At 40.5% G+C, this 18,310-nt stretch overlaps 1 protein-coding gene across 1 annotated transcript in view; it reads right to left on the bottom strand.

The window, feature by feature from the left end:
* Positions 1-2,154: 2,154 nt before the first annotated feature.
* The window catches only part of ACAD11 (acyl-CoA dehydrogenase family member 11), an 88,517-nt gene continuing 72,361 nt past the window's right edge, over positions 2,155-18,310 (bottom strand). Inside the window, exons 14-20 of the mRNA XM_080673731.1 lie at positions 15,469-15,535; positions 14,799-14,884; positions 12,348-12,419; positions 10,849-11,003; positions 6,256-6,372; positions 5,098-5,207; positions 2,155-3,930 (exon numbers count right to left, since the gene is read on the bottom strand). Coding sequence (XP_080529857.1) covers positions 3,816-3,930; positions 5,098-5,207; positions 6,256-6,372; positions 10,849-11,003; positions 12,348-12,419; positions 14,799-14,884; positions 15,469-15,535 — 722 coding nt within the window. The 3' untranslated portion in view covers positions 2,155-3,815. The remainder of the gene's footprint in view (positions 3,931-5,097; positions 5,208-6,255; positions 6,373-10,848; positions 11,004-12,347; positions 12,420-14,798; positions 14,885-15,468; positions 15,536-18,310) is intronic.

Below are 18,310 nucleotides of genomic sequence, written 5' to 3'. Positions count from 1 at the left end.
GGGGCTGGGGTTCTGGCTTTCTGCTTTGTTCTTTTGCAGACGAATAAATCAATGTTTTTTCCTCTCACCAATTGCAAATCAGGAGTCAGGAGAACATCCATGCTCATCATTCATTCACTCATACTTTTTTATTTATATACATATATATTTTTTTTAATTTTAAATAGTAATTTTACTTTATTATTTTTTTAAATCCTCATATTTTTACTATTGATTTTTTAGAGAGAGTGGAAGAGAGAGGGAAAAGACAAACATTGATGTGAGAGAAACACATTGATTGGCTGCCTCCTGCATGCGCCCCCACCAGGGCTTCAGTGAGAAGGACCCAGCAACCAAGGTATGCACCCCTGAGCAGAATTGAACCCGGCACCACCCGGTCTGAGCTACAGAGTGATAGAAAGATGGTTGCTACTCATGCTGTGGTTGCAGGTGCCCAGGAGAGGCCGAGCTGTGAACCGAAGCCGGCTGCTGCTAGTGCTGGACCTGGGGCCACTTAGCAAGAGGTACGTGGCAGACCCAGGCCAGACACTGCTTGTTCGGGCTTTGTGGGTCTTTGAGCCAAGACAGGTCATTTTTATGGAAAAGCCACTGGAGACGGCTTTGGTAGGCCCACAGGTTGCCATTCAGTCATCCCCTATTGAGTGCCTATTGGAGATCAGGTATGGTTCCAGGGACAGAGGAGACACTCCACTATGCAAAAAAAAGTGAGCAGTCTTCTCGAAATTTCAGGATAGATCTTTTTGTTGTGTTAATCCTCACCTGAGGATATTTTTCCCATTGATTCGCAGAGTGGAAGGGAGAGAGGGAGGCTGTGAGAGATACACATCGATTGGTTGCCTGCTGCATGCACCACGACCAGGGCCGGGGATTGAACCTCCAACCCAAGTATGTGCCCTTGACTGGGAATCAAACCCATGGCCCTTTGGTGGGCAGGCTGATGCTCCAACCACTGAACAGCACCGCCAAGGTAGGGTAGATCTTTTCTGATTGGTCTGAACCCCCTTTCTCCTTGGGGGAGGGATCACCAAGTGTCAGTAAAGTGTGAAGCTGGGCCAAGGCTACCTGGCTTGATTGAAACAGGGCATTTGTTCATGAATACATTTTCTTAAAAAAAGTTTTGTAAAGTGAAATATATTTAAGACCTTCACTAATTTAATTCCCTTCAGAAGCCTGGGTAAGAAGTAACTTCCCAGCAACTGTTGTAGCTTAATTAAAAAATGAAAAAAGTGGGTTTTTTTGCAAGCGTTACACAACCTATCCATCAAAGTACATAAATGCTGCTCTCGGACAGAATATGAGCAGGATTGTGACATGTGAATAGACCACAACTGAGGGAAGAGCTGGGTGATATGACCTTGGGAAGCCATTGTGAGAAACCCTAGGTCGTTGAGGAATCAGCTCCTCCAAGCATCAGCTGAACTTCCTACTGTGTGTTCTCCGAGGTTAACATGTGAATACCTCGACTCCCTGGACAAACCCTGCCACGCCTCCCGTGACACTGTGTGGAGCCTCGTGTAACTTCCCTGTCGGACGTTACCAGGCCCCTCCTCTCTGCTGCTGACCACACACAAATCTTGGAGGGCAAAGTGCTGACAGTGAGTTCTCTCCTTCCCTCATGGGTATCATAGAGTAACTTATTTTAAAACCATTTGGTTTCAAATGCAAGGCAAACCTCGCTGCACAGTGACACCTGGCAACAGCCGGAGGAGATCCTAGAAATCTCTAGGAGGCTCCTATGTTTACTGTCAGTCACCACAACTGAGGCAAAGGGTCGCTTGGCCTTATTTCATCCTTTGGAGACCGGAATTTTCCCTTCAAACCAACCCTTACTATTGTTCATAACATTTTACCTGAATGAATTAAAGGGAGGGGTTAAGATTTTACCCACTTAGTTAAGGAGACCTTTTAAAGCAGCGGTCGCCAACCTTTTGGACCTCACGGACCACCGGTTGGTGACCGCCGTTTTAAAGTACTTCATTGTGGTTCACAAATGTCAGTTGCTTCTGTATGGCCTCAGCGATTGTCACAATAAACCTTCGACATAATGGTCCTAAAGTTTAAAAGTTAATTCCAGTGTGTTCCAGAAAGAAAAATGATGTGCAGAGAGGTCAAGGGTCAAAGGCAAATGTTTCAGAAGCCCATGTGACACACAAGGAACCAGAACGCAGGTCTTGTTGCCAGACATCAATAAATTCATGTTACAGGTAAGCTTTCTAATAAAACAGTCTTACAGCTTTTAGAAGTACTTGCATTTGAAAATTTAAAAACTTGACAGTTACTATTCCAATGGCTTTCACACTAAAAAGATAAAACAGATAAAATTAATTTGAAAGTATTACTATGAGAAAAGTAAATGTTTTTATTATTGAGTCTTCAAAATTTGGTGTGTATTTTATACTTAGTCTAAATCCTCACCCAAGGACATTTTTTCCACTAAATTTTAGGGAGGGAGAGAGAGACACATAGATTGGTTGCCTCCTGCATGTGGGATCGAACCCAAGACCTTTCAGTCCCAGGGCATTAGCCACTGAGCAACACTGATCAGAGCCTATACTTAGTCTATTTCTTAATTCAAATGTAAATTTCACTAAATTTACATTAGAAAAACCCATTCACATACCAAGTTATTCCAAGCAATCTTGAAAGTTTTCTAGTAACTGAGTTAAGAATGGATTTGAATTTAAAAAAATAAAACACTTCCTCGGTCACCCTAGCTACAGTCCAAATGCTCCAGAGTCACATGTGGCCAATGGCTGCCATACTGAACAGAGCTGATTCAAGGGCCACCAGGAAGTCTGCTCTCAATAGGATGTCATTCAGAGCAGACTGTCTTTAATCTCATCTCAAAATTAAATAACTTTCTTATACCTTAAACTATTCACTATCCCATCAACATATTATTTATAATTACACTAGAGGCCCGGCGCACGAAATTTGTGCACAGGTAGGGTCTCTAGGCCTGGCCTGCAATCAGGGCCAATCCTTCCCAGCTGCCAGCAGCAGGCCCTGCCCCCCGCTGGTCACCCTGTGTGTGTGGGGTGACCAGGGGGGCGATTGGGGCCCCGCTCGCTCACACCAACCTTGGCCTGGCACTGCCCCCAATCCCCAGTTCCCCATTGGGTGATCAGAGCCTGCCAGTTGGGTGCAGCTCCTGTGTTGAGCATCTGCCCCCTGGTGGTCAGTGCACGTCATAGCGACCGGTTGTTCTGCCATCCAGTCTATTTGCATATTTCGCTTTTATATATATAGATTTTCTCATAATATGCCATGTTTTCTAGTAAAGTTTAAACTGCATTCAGATTTTATGTATAAATGCTTTGTTGAATATGAAGCTTATAGTTATATGAACTCTAAAATGACCCATTGGTCATGCATTTTTCTCCAGTGACTCCACAGTGTTAAACCAACCCCTAAATAGGTGTTAAAAAGGAGATCCCACCATGTTTTTTATGAAGTAATGATTAAATATTCCTTGAATATTTATTTAAGTGGAGCAGTTCTTGAAAATCAAAGAGTAAAAATATATTATGCTTATGCTTTAGCTCTCCAATTTATTTCATTATCTCTTCAACATTTAGTATTTAAACACTCAATTAGTAAACAGGTATTAGACTGAATAACCATTTTAGAATTTATTTAACTTAATTAATCTTGTGTGACCCTTGAATGATTAAACCCACTGATTAAAATAGATCCTCAAATCTTTACTAAAAATGAGTAATTACTCTGTGCTCAAACTGCTACAAAAACAGAATGTGATTCAAATTCTGGAGCCCAGGCAGTTGTTAGAGGTGAGATGAGAGGGTGTCGCCTCCTTACACCTTGGCCCTCAGGCTTCTGGCTTGGTCTGCAAGCTCCAATTTTGCGATTGCTGAGAGGTGGACTTCATCTGGTCCATCTGCTAAGCGCAAAGTTCTCGTGAGGACATACCTGGAAAAACAAAAAGAACAGGGATGGCAGGAGTTATCAGAGAGGAACATGATGCTTTCACACCAGTCATCTGATTTTAAGCCAAAACTATTAATTTCGGAAGTCTGGCCAAGGCCGTGATAAGAAAAAGAGCACAGTCCGAGGACTTCTGAAATGCCATTTTAAGTTCTTCCCTTGGGACATGGTCCAGTGCAGTGGGCTTAATCTTAGTCTCGGTTTGTTGCAGGTTATTAGAATTTGCTAGCACTGAGAGATCTCTTAGGTAAGTCACAAGCATAAGTATATAATACTGTATATTTAGTTCTCTCTTAAGGTCAAAACTTGATGGGGCACTGCTCCTGTGCGAGAGGTGGTGGCAGTGGAGGTGAGTATCCATTCCTTCCTGACTCCCAGCAACCAGAATCAATGGGAGTTGGTCACTGGCAGGTACTGCTTGCAAAGTGGACCGAGACCTCCCTGTGGAGGTGGTAAGCCATCCTAAGTCTATACCTAAGCCTGGCTCTGGGCTCCCTTTGGCCTTGTTGCTTGCCCCTCCTCTTTTTCCTGGTTCAGAATGAACCCCAGTGTAAAAGTTAACATAATTGAGTGAATTGGTCATCTATGATAATAAAAGCATAATATGCAAATCAACTGAATGGCTGTCCGGATGAAGCCAGGACTGCAGCTGCGGGATCGAGGCAGCCACAAGGGCCTACTCTTGCACGAATTTCGTGCATCGGGCCTCTAGTTGTAATCATAAGAGCAACTCTTTTTTGGTACTGAGCTCTATATTAAAGTACCAACATAAGGTTAGGGAGAGGTGGGGGAAATAAGAGATCAACTGAAGGAATTGTATGCATGCATATAAGAGTAACCAACGGATGCAAAACATTGGGGGGTGAGGGCATGTATGGGAGTGGGGTGGGGGTGGGGGGCAATGGTAAGATATGTACACATATAATACCTTAATAAAAATTTGAAAAAAAAAAGTACCAACGTACCCTAGTCAGTTTGGCACTGACCTCCCATGCAGTCTGTCTAGAACTAGTACTTTATTTAGCATTCAATTATACTTTAAAGTAAGTTAGTATCTTTATTTTCTTCTTAAACAATTAGTTTCAAGGCAGCTGTAGATTTTTAACTCCTAGCCTATCAAATGCAAATGGTTATGAAATAGCACCTACTCACATGTTAGCCAGAGGGTAATCCTGGGAAACACCTGCACCTCCACACACTTGGATGGCCCGGTCAATAATTTTGCAGACGGCCCGAGGGGCGGCCACTTTAATCATTGCAATCTACAAAAGCAAGATACAAAAAGAATGTCCTTTTCTTTGACAGTACACCATGTGGCAGAATTTGATATGATCAGTGAAATAACAAGGGAACTTTCCCACAGGCATTCACCACTAAAACAGGATCTTTGATGAAAGCCAACAGAGAAGTCCGCTGTACTGCAGCTCATGCCATATTTCAGTCAATACGACCTTCTGAAAAGAGGTGTCTCTTCCAAGTCACTATTTATTTATACCTTGCCTTGTTTCAGAAAGAATTTCAGGCAGCTGATAAATTACATTCATCACCTTAGGGATCATAAAATAAGTTCGAGAGTTTTCAATAATCTGTTTCTCTTAGCAACTTCATTGGCTTTTAGAAATAAGTGATCATGTTCTTATTTCATATAAGCCAGAAATATAAGAAGGAAGGGTCAAGATGTTTTATGAAACATATACACAGTGCTGTACATTTTATATCATTTTGGCCACACTTCACCAGAACCCTAGGCCTCAGGCAGAAAGGTTAGATACTGTGCCCAAGGCCACAAAGCTAGCAGAAAGGGAGATAGTGCACACAATTCCAAGCCAGTATAAAGTCTAGGGTTCCCTACTTCCTGTTGCTGTATGTAAAGAATGCTGAAGAACCCTAGTCAGTTTGGATGAATGATTGAGCAATGGCCCACAGACTGAAGGATCCCAGGTTGGATTCTGGTCACGGACATGTACATCGGTTGCATGCTCGATCCCCAGCCTTGGTCTAGATACATGCAGAAGGCAACCAACTGATGGGTCTCTTCTCACATTGGTATTTCTTCCCCTCCTACTCTTTCTAAAAGTTAATGGAAAAATATTCTTGGATGAGGATTAACAACAAAACAAAAGAACGCTGAAGATACATTGCATCCTGAAAATCCTTCCCTAAAGCAAGTGCCATACATCTATAATCTTTAAACCAAAATCACACGGAAGCTTCTGAATGCCATCAAGGCACCACACATCCTGCAGTGCCCAGTGGGAGGGAGAATCTAGAGCAGGCTTGACAGATGGCGGTTGGTACAAAGGGCCTCACCTGCTTTCTAGCGCCAATGTTGCCCAGAGTGTCAATGGTGTGGGCGGCTTTCAGGGTCAGCAAGCGAATCTCTTCAATGGCAATTCGGCTTTCAGCAATCCAGTGAGCCACAACCTCCTGCAGGGAAGCCAAGGGCAGCAAAAGGAGGAGATAAACTGGTATCTTATGTCACATGTAATACACCCTAGTAGTTTGGTGAAAACACTAGTCTAGTCCAAGGGCTGTTCCCAAGCCTTATTCTATATATTTTTCAGAATATATACAGTTTATTCATTTGATACAACTTCTTTATTAGTTGTAGAACCATACAGATGATCTATTTTACCTTTCACGATTTTGGCAGTTGTGGCTTTTGAGGAATTAGTCTAATTCATCTAAGTTGTTAAATTTATATGCTTTGGACACGTGCCTGACTGTGTGGGGCCCAAGGCCCAGATCTAGAGTGAAGGAGATTCCACTTTAGCCTTAGCTCCGGGGCCCTCTCCAGTCCAGCTTTTCCCAGGGAGCTCTGCATTGTGTGTTATAGAGAACCGACACAGACTGGGAAAATGGTACTTCCAGGAAAAGGGCATAGATGTACTTTACCCTGTTGCTCTTGCTAAGTACAACTAAAAACCTGGGGCATTATCTATAACAAACTTAAGAGGACTCTGAAAGGCCGAGAGAAGAAGGCAGACCTGCTAGGGACTTCAGACTAAAAGAACCACTTGGTGGTGACTTCCCTGGGTTTTCTTTTTTGCCTCATGTATCTCAGATTTGGGGCTGAAGAAGCCAGTAACTTAGAAATGCCAAGTAAATGGAAGGCAATTCCATGCTCATTGATTGGAAGAATGAATATTGTTAAAGCAATGTACAGATTCAATGCAATCCCTATCAAAATACTAATGACATTTTTCACAGAACTAGAACAAATAATCCTAGAATTTATAAGAACCACAAAAGACCCCGAATAGCCAAAGAATCTTGAGAAAGAAGAATAAAGTTGGAGGTATCATGCTACCTGATATCAAACTACACTACAAGGCCATAGTAATCAAAACAGCGAGATATTGGCATAAAAACAGACATATAGATTAATGGAACAGAATAGATAGCCCAGATATAAATCCATGCCTATATGGTCAAAGGCAAGAATATACAATGGGGTAAAGGCAGTCTCTTCAATAAATGGTGTTGGGAAAACTGGACAGATACAAGAAAATGAAATTAGACCACTCTCTTAAACTATATATAAAAATAAACAAGTGGATTAAAGACAAGTGTAAGTCCTGAAACCATAAAACCCCTAGAAAAAAACACAGGTAGTAAACTCTCTGATACTGATGTTAGCAATATTTTTTGGGTATGTCCCCTGGGGACAAAGACAAAGGCAAAAATAAACAAATGGGTCTACACCAAATTGCTGAAAGCTTTTGTACAACAAAACAAAAAAAGGCAACCTACTGAATGGGAGAAGATATTTGCAAATGATACAGCCCATAAGGGGTTAGTATCCAAACCATACAAAGAACTCATACAGCTCAACATAAAAAAACAATCCAATTATAAAAGGGGCAGAGGACCTGAATAGACACTTCTCCAAAGCGGGCATACAGATGGCCAATAGACATATGAAAAGATGCCCAACATAACTAATAAAGAAATGCAAACCAAAACCAAAATGAGATATCACCTTATGCCTGTCAGAATGGTTATCAATGAATCAACAAGTGTTGGCGAGGATGTGAGAAAAGAGACTTCTTGTGCACTGTAGGTTGGATTGCAAATTGGTGCAGCCACTATGGAAAACTATGGAGGTTTTTCAAATAATTAAAAATAAAATTGCCATGACCCAGCAATCCTACTTCTGGGTATTTATCTGAAGAAATCCAAAAAACGAATTAAGATATATGCACATCTATGTTCATTTTTTAAAAATTGTATTATTTACAATAGCCAAGTTATGAAAGCAATCTAAGTGTCCATCAGTAGATGAATGGATAAAGAAGATGCAGTGCATAAATGAAATGGAATATTAGCCATAAAATAAGAATGAAATCCTACCATTTGTGACAACATGATGGACCTAGAGGGAATTATGCTAAGTGAAATAAGTCAAACAGAAAGACAATTACCATATGATTTCACTTGTATGTGGAATCTAAAAAAAACAAGCAGAATAGAAAGACTCATACAGAGAATATTTTGATGATTGCCAAATGCGAGGAAGGTTGGAGTGGGTGGAAAAGGTGAAGGGATTAAAAAATATGAATTGGTAGTTATAAAATAGTCACAGGGATGTGAAGTACAGCATAGGGAATATAGTCAATAATTATGTATGGTGTCAGATGGGTATGAGATTTATCGAAATGATAACTAAGTTATATACTGTCTAATCACTGGGTTGTACACCTGAAACTAATACAATATTGTATGCGACCAGTAATTGAAAAATATAAATGATTTAAAGTAAAAAAGAAATAACACTTTAGATATATTAGGTTAAATAGAATTATTAAAATCAATTTCATCTATTTCTTTATACTTTAAAAAATTGGCAACTAGAAAATTTCACACTGCATTTGTGACACAATGTATTTCTATTAGATGGCTCTGCCCTAGAGGCTGAAACAAGGCTCTGAATTGACAACTTCAAATGAGCCACCAGTGGTGAGTATCCTTTTTGATGGTGTGAAACGGGATCCTAACTTCACAGACAGACCCCAGAGGCACTGACTGCCTAGCTTCAGCACAAAGGAGTGTGTGCAGCTGGGTCTCTACAGACCCTGGATTTGCTGAAAAGGATTCAGTGGGTAGAAACTGAGTGCTCTACGGAATTGCCAGATTAGTTATTAAGACAGAACTTTGATATAGAACTGCTAGCTTTAGCGCCTGGGATATTTAGAAGGCAGCTGGAAGGAGTCTCCAGATTCAGGGAAAAGGAATGTTACTTTCACAAATTAGAAAAAAAAAGGCTGGCCCGGATTGTTGTTGATGATATGCTTACACATCTCTTACTTCTGCCACATCATTTTCTTCGTGTCAAATGCAAGAAGTTCCCAGGAAGTCATACTTTGGAAAAGCCCAGGCTTGTTCTACTTGGTACATTAATTTTAAAGAGCAGCAGGGAAATTTCCCTTTAGTGCAGTATTGAAACATCTCTCATGAAAGCAGCCACTGAGCAGAGTGCTTTTGTGTATTCAAGATGCTGTCCCCCAACTTTTCTGTGTCCTCCCTTCACCCTGCTCCAGGGGATGATGCAATCCTGGAAGGGGGAAGCTAGGAAGTGATAGCCGATGCCTTGAGCAGCTCTGTTGCTACTACTCCAGCAGCAGTGTGGAGTTGCATCCATGGCCCCCAAATTCACACCTTCTTAGCTCCGAACCCTTGCCCTGGCCATGTACTAAAGGGGTTCCCCATGAATGATTCCTACGTGTGTGCCACAAAGCAGGCTGTATTTTTCCAAATGAACAATGCTATGACTAGACATAGATATGCTGAAAATATTTCACAAAAAGCAAACATAGCCTACAGAGAAATTTAAAGTGAAAAATATATTGCAATATTTCATAAGATGGTCACAAATTTACAAGGAAACCAATGTCCTAAAATATATTTGTCCAACAAACACAAGTAAAATTTTATCACAAGTTTGACCTAATATGAACATGTCAGCAATTGTAAGTATTAAATATTTAACGATAATTTTGTCTTCTTAAAAGTTAGAAGGGCTTTATGGGGATGATTTGGATATCCCACTTGCCTTAAAAAGTTATTCAGCCCTAGTTGGTTTGGCTCAGTGGACAGAGCATCGGCCTGCAGACTGAAGGGTCCCAGGTTCGATTCTGGTCTAGGGCACATGCCTGGGTTGTGGCTCAATCCCCAGTGCGGAGCGTGCAGGAGGCAGCCGATCAATGATTCTCTTTCATCGTTGATGTTTCTATCTCTCCCTCTCCCTTCTTCTCTGAAATCAATAAAAATATATACTTAAAAAAAAAGGTTTTCAAGGAGTCTGAAATGATACCTTCTCTCATGATAAATGTTCTCTAATTTGGATTGTGCTTTGTAAACAGCAGACTCAGTAGTATGTCATTTATAGAGAGAATTTTAAAAAAATCATGAATATCCCACTAACTATTGGTTCCATGTCTACTTACATTTCCCAGTGACAGGGAACTCACTTCCTCCTGAAGCATCCATTCCATTTTTAAATCTATCACACTGAATTTTAGGCTGTTTTCCTCTATCTTTACACTTACCTATACTAATTCTTCCAGAAAGCCAAAAGCAAAGCAGTCCTTCCTCCTATGACAGCCCTCACATGTCAGTATACTGTACCAGATTCTCTAGAGAACGAGAATCTGAGAAAGCTGAAGGAGTGTCCACACTCTCCGTGCCGAAGTGTTGAAGCACTTTAGGAGTTTTTTAATCTTGCACAAAGAGAAATCTCTCTCAGCAGACTATATTTAAATACAGACATAAATGTACTTTGGGGGAAAGAATCACCTTGTTTTATGTAGAGGAAATCTCTCTGTGACCAAATGCTGTTTTGGTTCAAGGTTAGTGTAGAGCATTGGGCTGTAACAAATTGAAATAGTAAATAATTATCCTTACATGTGAATGCAGTTTCTTCTTAAAGGCCACCCTTTCTGTTGCCCGCTCGCACATGATCTGCAGAGCTCGCTCCGCCAAACCTACAGTTCGCATACAGTGGTGGATTCTGCCAGGCCCAAGGCGGCCTTGGGCAATTTCAAATCCCCTTCCTTCACCTGTGAGAAAGAAACACGAAGAGGAAAGTAGCTGCAGCCTATTCATTGTGTTAGTTGCACAAATCCTGAGAAAATGATGAGCTGCCCTTAAATATAAATGACATTCTGGTAGGAAAAAAGTCAGTTCTGTAATTAGGTTCATTTTACATTTACAGAACTTTGGATTTCTCTGTTTTTAAATCACCATCATTAAACACTGTGATCAAATTTAAGAACTACCTCTTGAGTACCTACTATGCATAAGCTATTTATTAGTGCCACGATGTTATAAAGGAAGATTAGCCACTAGGAGTTTAGAGTCAAGAAGAGGAGACAAAGCTGGTAGGAATACGGGATATGGAGGACAAAGGCGGTGAAGGAGGAAGAGACTGTAACCTTGGCCTGGCAGGCCTGGCTCTTGCAGAGTGGATGGGGTGAGGAGCACTAAAGCCTTCCTGGAAGAGGAGCCATTGGCGATTCTCTGAAGGTGGGGTAGGATTCCAGTAAACAAGAGGGTGGAGTCATTCCAGGCACACAGTGTTCAAGGTTATTTATGTTTCTAACTTGTCTGTAAGAGTTGAATTCAGAGTACTGAGGTTTTCTTAAACAGAGGCCTGAAGATCATGTTTTAGGAAAAAGCGTGTGGCTCTAAATTCTATAATTGTTTATGTTTTCAATTGATGTGATACAAAACCACAATCAAACACTTTAATAAAACATTATTCCATGTAAGAAAATCCACAAAGTGGAATAATATTCCCTTGTAAATGGAGTAAGAGGGAGAGTATCTAAATTAAGGCAGACTTCATATCTTTTCCATATTTAGACCTGGAAATATTTTATTTTTTATTTTTTATTTTTTTTTAAATATATTTTATTGATATTTTACAGAGAGGAAGTGAGAGAGATAGAGAGCTAGAAACATCGATGAGAGAGAGACATCGATCAGCTGCCTCCTGCACACCCCCAACCGGGGATGTGCCCGCAACCAAGGTACATGCCCTTGACCGGAATCGAACCCGGGACCCTTCAGACCACAGCCCAACGCTCTATCCGCTGAGCCAAACCGGTTTCGGCTATTTTTTTTTTTTTTAAACATATTTTATTGATATTTCACAGAGAGGAAGGGAGAGAGACAGAGAGCCAGAAACATCGATGAGAGAGAAACATCGATCAGCTGCCTCCTGCACACCCCCCACTGGGGACGTGCCCGCAACCAAGGCACATGCCCCTGACCGGAATCGAACCCGGGACCCCTCAGACCGCAGGCCGACACTCTATCCACTGAGCCAAACCGGTTTCGGCTAGACCTGGAAATATTTTAATACACAGTACAGTAGAATCATTTTTGCAAACTTTTCTCACCTAGTATTAAATTGGTGGCAGGAACTCGCACTTGATTAAAATGGATCTCAAAATGTCCTCCATGCAAATGATCTATCAAATAGAAAATAAAATTTTAAAGAGCAAAATGAGTTAACAAAAAATAGTTCCATATAATTAATCTGAAGTATAATTACTTAGACAGTAGGATTTAAAAGCCTCATACGTCACAGACATTCCTAGGTAGATCTGAGCCCTGAGCCAGCCCCTAGCATCCCATACCCTAGAAAACTCATCAAATGTTCAAATTAGAAGAGTTTTTAAAAATAAATTTGACCCAGGGCTTTTGAACTCATTCTCTGAAGTTGTAGAACTATTAAAAGGGAAGATGGGCCTGGCCAGTATGCCTAGTGGTTGAACACTGACTTATGAGGTCACGGTTCCATTCCTGGTCAGGGCACATGCCTGGTTTGTGGACTCGATCCCTAATAGGGGGCATGCAGGCTGCAGCCAATCAATGATTCTCATCTTTGGTGTTTCTGTCTCTCCCTTCCTCCCTGAAATCAATAAAAATATCTATATTTTTAAAAGGGGGAAGATGGCTCCACAGCTCCAATCAGACTATTTTATTATTGCTGCTGCTTTGATTTTTTTTTTATATATGGGCTTCCGAAGAAGAAAATTTTGCTTGGGGAAAAAAAAAAGGTTCTAATAATTCAAAGATTGAAAATGAGCAATGTAATTTAAGTTTCTTGTCATTGTAGAAACCAAGGCCCAAAGAGCCTGCTCAGAGGGCCAGAGCTGGCTCAGCACTGGAGATGAAGCAGGCTGGGCCTTTAGGAATGTTTTCCCAGTGTAGGCTTGTTCACAATGTGTCACCTCTTGAAAATGCTGCATGTCACTGAGACTGGGAACACATTCACACTTGTCTTTACAGCACTGCTCCTCCTGCCCAGTTCTGGAGATAATCTCATGCTAACCACCCACACCCTTTTCCTGTCAGAGCGAGGTTAGTAATCAATCTTCTCCACACTGTTTCTTTTGGCCTTGGGCATAGGGAGTTAGAGAAATGCTGGTGGATTTCTCATACTGAGAATTCTAACATAGGCTCGGCAATGGAGGGTATTTGCAGCCAGTCGATATTATGAACCCATTGTGGGAGTCTTTCAGGCTGTTGGTCTGCAACCTAACTTCCTATACACAACTTGCTTTGGTGAACTTATTCATCCCCATCTCACCAACGCTTAATCTGTGGGTGCATTCTATAGCTGCATCCTACAGAGGGTGATCATGTCAGATGTTCTGTGAAACTTGAGCTTTTAAAAAATAAATATTTTTATTGATTTCAGAGAGGAAAGAGAGAGAAACATCAATGATGAGAATCATTGATTGGCTGCCTCCTGCATGCCCCCCCACCAGGGATCAAGCCCCACAACCTGGGCATGTGCCCCTGACTGGAATTAAACCCAGGACCCTTCAGTCCACAGGCTGATGCTCTGTTCACTGAGCCATACCAGCTAGAGCAAAACTTGAACATTTTCATTGCACAACAACAAAGAGAAAGCCAGTGTCACCACAGAACCGGAAATTCAATAAACTTTTTCATAGCATTATCAACTGCTGTATAATCACCAGGCTACCTAATGTACTTATTTACATGTTTGTAGTTAATCTTTGTCTCCTCCCTGAAGCATGTAAGCTCTATGAGAGATCACTCTCTTGTTTTCACTAATGTACACTAAGCACTAAGAACAGTTCAGCACTCAGATACTTGCTGAGTGAATGACCTGAGCAGCAAAGAAACGACGACATGAGCCTGATGTGGGTGGCAGGTAACGAAAGTATCCTTGCTGCCCGGCCAGCATGGCTCAGTGGTTGTGTCAATCTATGAACCAGGAGGTCACGGTTCTATTCCCAGTCAGGGCACATGCCCAGGTTGCGGCTCAATCCCCAGTGTGGGCGTGCAGGAGGCAGCTGGTCAATGATTCTCTTTCATCAATGATATTTCTATCCCTCTCTCCCTCTCCTTTCCTCTCTGAAATCAATGAAAGTACATATTAAAAAAAAAAAAAAAAAAAGGTATCCTTGCTTCTTAGAAATTCCACGCAAGGACAGAAGGAAAAGTTTTGCATTCAATTCAGTCAAAACTCATTACTTACTAACAGCTCTTATAGGATGATTGATTAAGAAAGCTAAAAATAAATTTTATTGTGGATTGCCTAGATTTAATTTTTCTAGGTATATTTTACATTGGTCCATTCTCCTGGATGACAGAAGACTGGCAGTCAGAGTTGTTCCTTGAATACGCCCTTTCCCAAAAGTAAACAAAATGCACCACCTCTCTCTTTTTATTTGTTGGCATTTATATTAAGGCAGTTGTTAGGGCCAAAAGATTTCTAAGAACACATGTCCTACATTAAAATGTGATCTATTCCCTTCAGTCTAACTACACACTCCAGTCTTCCAGCATAGCCATGTTGATGGAGCACTTACCCATGTAGCCAAAAACTGACAAAGGCCTTATGACTTCTACTCCAGGTGTGTTGAGAGGAACAAGGATCATGCTGTGTTGTCTGTATCTGATAAAAAAAAAAAAAAAAAAAGATGTTAGGAGAAGTCTGTGAAGTGGAAAAATAAAACAGATGTTAGGTGGAATTACAATTGTCATTTTTGTTGCTGCCATCATATAATCACTTAAGTAATGATGTCTAAAATGCGGTGTAAAAATAATATATCCAGCAGAGTCGGATGCAGGCTGGGATCTGGAACAATAGTAAAAGTTATTTAATTGAGGCTTCTCATTGCTCAACAATGGGAATTGATATACAGTGTTAAACATTTCAAGAGTTTGATCTAATTACTTACAGACAGTTCTGAAAAATTTTATGTCTTATAATCTGACCCAAAAAGCTTTGAGAAGTAGCAACACTTTTAATACAGGAATTGCCACAGTGAAGAATGTACAGCAACACTTCCTAAAATATGTCCTAAATATATCTTTAAGCAAAAAATAGTGAAATACAAATGTGTGACATTTAATATCATAATATATTTTATGTTATGATTTATGAGCCCAAATGGTGCGTTTTAAGTAAATTATATGGATAGAGAGGAAGACTGACTTGTATTCCTACATAGATTTCAATCACAATTGTTTTATTACCTTGTAGCTGTGGTATTTTTAGTTCTTCCCATAACAATTGCAATTTTGCACTTTGGATTCCCAGCTCCTAAAACCAAGGGGAAAATAAGCAGAATACATCATAAAAAGAATTTTTTAGTCTGACATTGTATTCTAAAAGTTCTAATTCTTCCAAGTTTATCCCTGGCAAAAAAAAACACACAACAAAACAAAAAACAAAAACAAAAACAAAAAAAACCCCCACAAACAACAACAACAAAACAAATAGGAAAAATCCTCGATTTTTTTTTTTTTTTAACAAAAGAATGCTTATGTACTAAACTGTACGTCAACTCAAGAAAAATGACTTGGAAAGGCCAAGAATGGACTCCATCAATGAAAACTGTGTACAGAAGTACCCGGAAGACAAAGAAGCCACGAAACAGCTGCAAGACTGCAGCCAGCCAGGAAGGCTGTGAAATCCTGTCAGTGCATTTCCTCCTGTTTAGATCTCTTGTTTTCTGACATATGGACAAGGAAGTGTGAAAGCTCCATATTTACTCCCCAACCAGTGGCTGAGAAAACAACCTCATTTCCCCAGCAAGAGAGTTAGAGGGGGAATCTACTTGAGTGAGGGTCTCAGCACCTGTCCCAGACTCCATCCTGGGCCCTAGCCATACTGTGGAGCAGCTGAAGAGGGTCTACTGGAAGCTCTCCACATATATGAGGCTCTGATTCCACCTTCGGTAAGCCTATGTTTGTATGTATGTATGTATGTAAGGGTTAGAAATTTGAAATGTAGCTTCTCTCATTTTAATGCAAATTTTTATTTTATTACAGTTCAGAGGTCTGGGGGCAATTCCCTGAAGGAACCTATTTTTCAAAAAAGTACATTTCATTTTCACCAGTTAGTTGAAGAACCTGGTCCCACAAGGAAACTACCATTTATCTGGCTTTCTAATTAAGGCCATAAACAACTGGGTCAGATTAAGTTAAACATGACTACAAATTATCATATTCTTTTTTTCTAACTTCTTATGAAATGTGGTTTCAAGAGATTTGAAATGATATAAAGATTCAATGAGAAATATTAGGAATGATGTCAAATGGTTGAATGACATAAAATCCCAGGAGTTTATAAGTTAAAAGGATAAACTCCATAGAACATATTAAAAGACAATGCAGGGATGTAGTCAGAAAGATCCAGGCTGTGGGAAATCTGAGACAATCCAGTTTCGTAAATCACAATAAAAGAGAGAAGGAGGCCCTGGCCAGTGTATTCAGTGGTTAGAGCATTGGCCCACACACCAGAGGGTTTCGGGTTTGATTTCTGGTCAGGGGCACGTAGCTGGGTTGCAAGTTCTTTCCCCGCCTCCTGCTCAGGATGTGTGCGGGAGGCCACCTGTCGATGTTCTCTCACAATGTTTCTCTCTCTCTTGCTCTCCTCCTCCAACCCTCCCACTCTCAATGGAAAGCAACGGAAAAAGTATCCTCTGGTGAGGATTAATAAACAAATAGGAAAAATCCTTGATTGATTAAAAAAAAAAAAAAGAGGGAGAAAGGGAGCTTACAGATTAAAAATGACTTTTAAAAACACATTAACCAACAATAATTTTTAGACCCTATTTGGATCCTAATTCAAATTAAAAATATTAATGATAATTATGAAACAACTAGAGGCCCAATGCACGAAATTCGTGCCAGGGGCTCAGCCCTCGCAGTCCCAGCTGCCTCGACTGGCCCTCATAGCCCCTCACAGCCTCGGCTGCCTTGACTGGCCCTTGCAGCCTCAGCCGCCCCTCTCAGTCCTGGCTTCGTCCGGAAGGTCGTTTGGTTGTTCGGTCTAATTAGCATATTAGCTCTTTATTATATAGGATTATACAGGATTAGAAATGTGAATACTTATTGGATATGCAATGATAATGAAGTAATTTTAGGTGTGTAAATGGTACTGTGGTTACATTTTTAAAAGAGCCCTTATTGAGAAACATACTAATATATCTGAAGGAAATTATGTGATGTCTGGGATTTATTTTAAAATAATATGGGGAGAGGAAGGAATGGGAGTAGGGACAAAGCAATACTGAATATGAATTGAAAATGGTTGAGTCTCAAAACTATTCAAAGAAATATTCCTAGGAGATGTAAATGTGTGGCAGAGATAAGGAGGAGAAATACAGGTTGTATATTGAAATGTCTGGGAAACTCACACACAGTGAGCGTGAAGAGTAAAGGCGGGTGGGCTGAGGAAAGAGATGCCTTGACTCCAGATTGAGAGGGGACTGCGAAGAGGACAGAGTGAAGAAACAGTGCTAGAAGAGAAGATGATCAGGCAAGAAACACTGAGGCAAGCAGCAGATAAAAAAAATTGAGTGAAGTTAAAGAGAATAAGTCTACTTTATTATTATTTTTATTTGTTTTGAATGGGTCTACTTTAAAACCTAGCACTTGCATTTGGAATTTTGAAATTCCATACAGTTGAATCTCTGGCTCTATAGAAAAACACACACAAATGAAATAGAATGCACAACTATAGCTCTTGTAGTATTTTCAGTCTATCGAGGAGATACTAATCAGAGAAAACTAGACAATGGAAACAATCAAGGATTTGCTAGAGTTCAGAATAGAAACTGAATTGATAGCCTTTCTAAAACCAACCTATAGAGAGTCAAGATGGCAGAAATATGTTTGTCTCCCATTGTGCCTAAGATCCCATTGATATAAATATGAGTACAATGAAGGTAAAATCATAATAGAAAAGGGATACAGAAGATGAGGGATAGGATTGGTGGTGGTGGTGGTCACCAACAGATGAGAGAGTTCAATAAATGTCTGGGAAGTAGGAGGCAAGTTGACCAATGAAATGGGCATTGAAGTCTAAGAG

The sequence above is a fragment of the Plecotus auritus genome (assembly GCF_963455305.1).
Source record: "Plecotus auritus genome assembly, chromosome: 6".
NCBI lineage: Eukaryota > Metazoa > Chordata > Mammalia > Chiroptera > Vespertilionidae > Plecotus > Plecotus auritus.
Note: the sequence above shows the minus strand (reverse complement) of the source record. Positions and strands in the feature narration are given on the sequence as shown.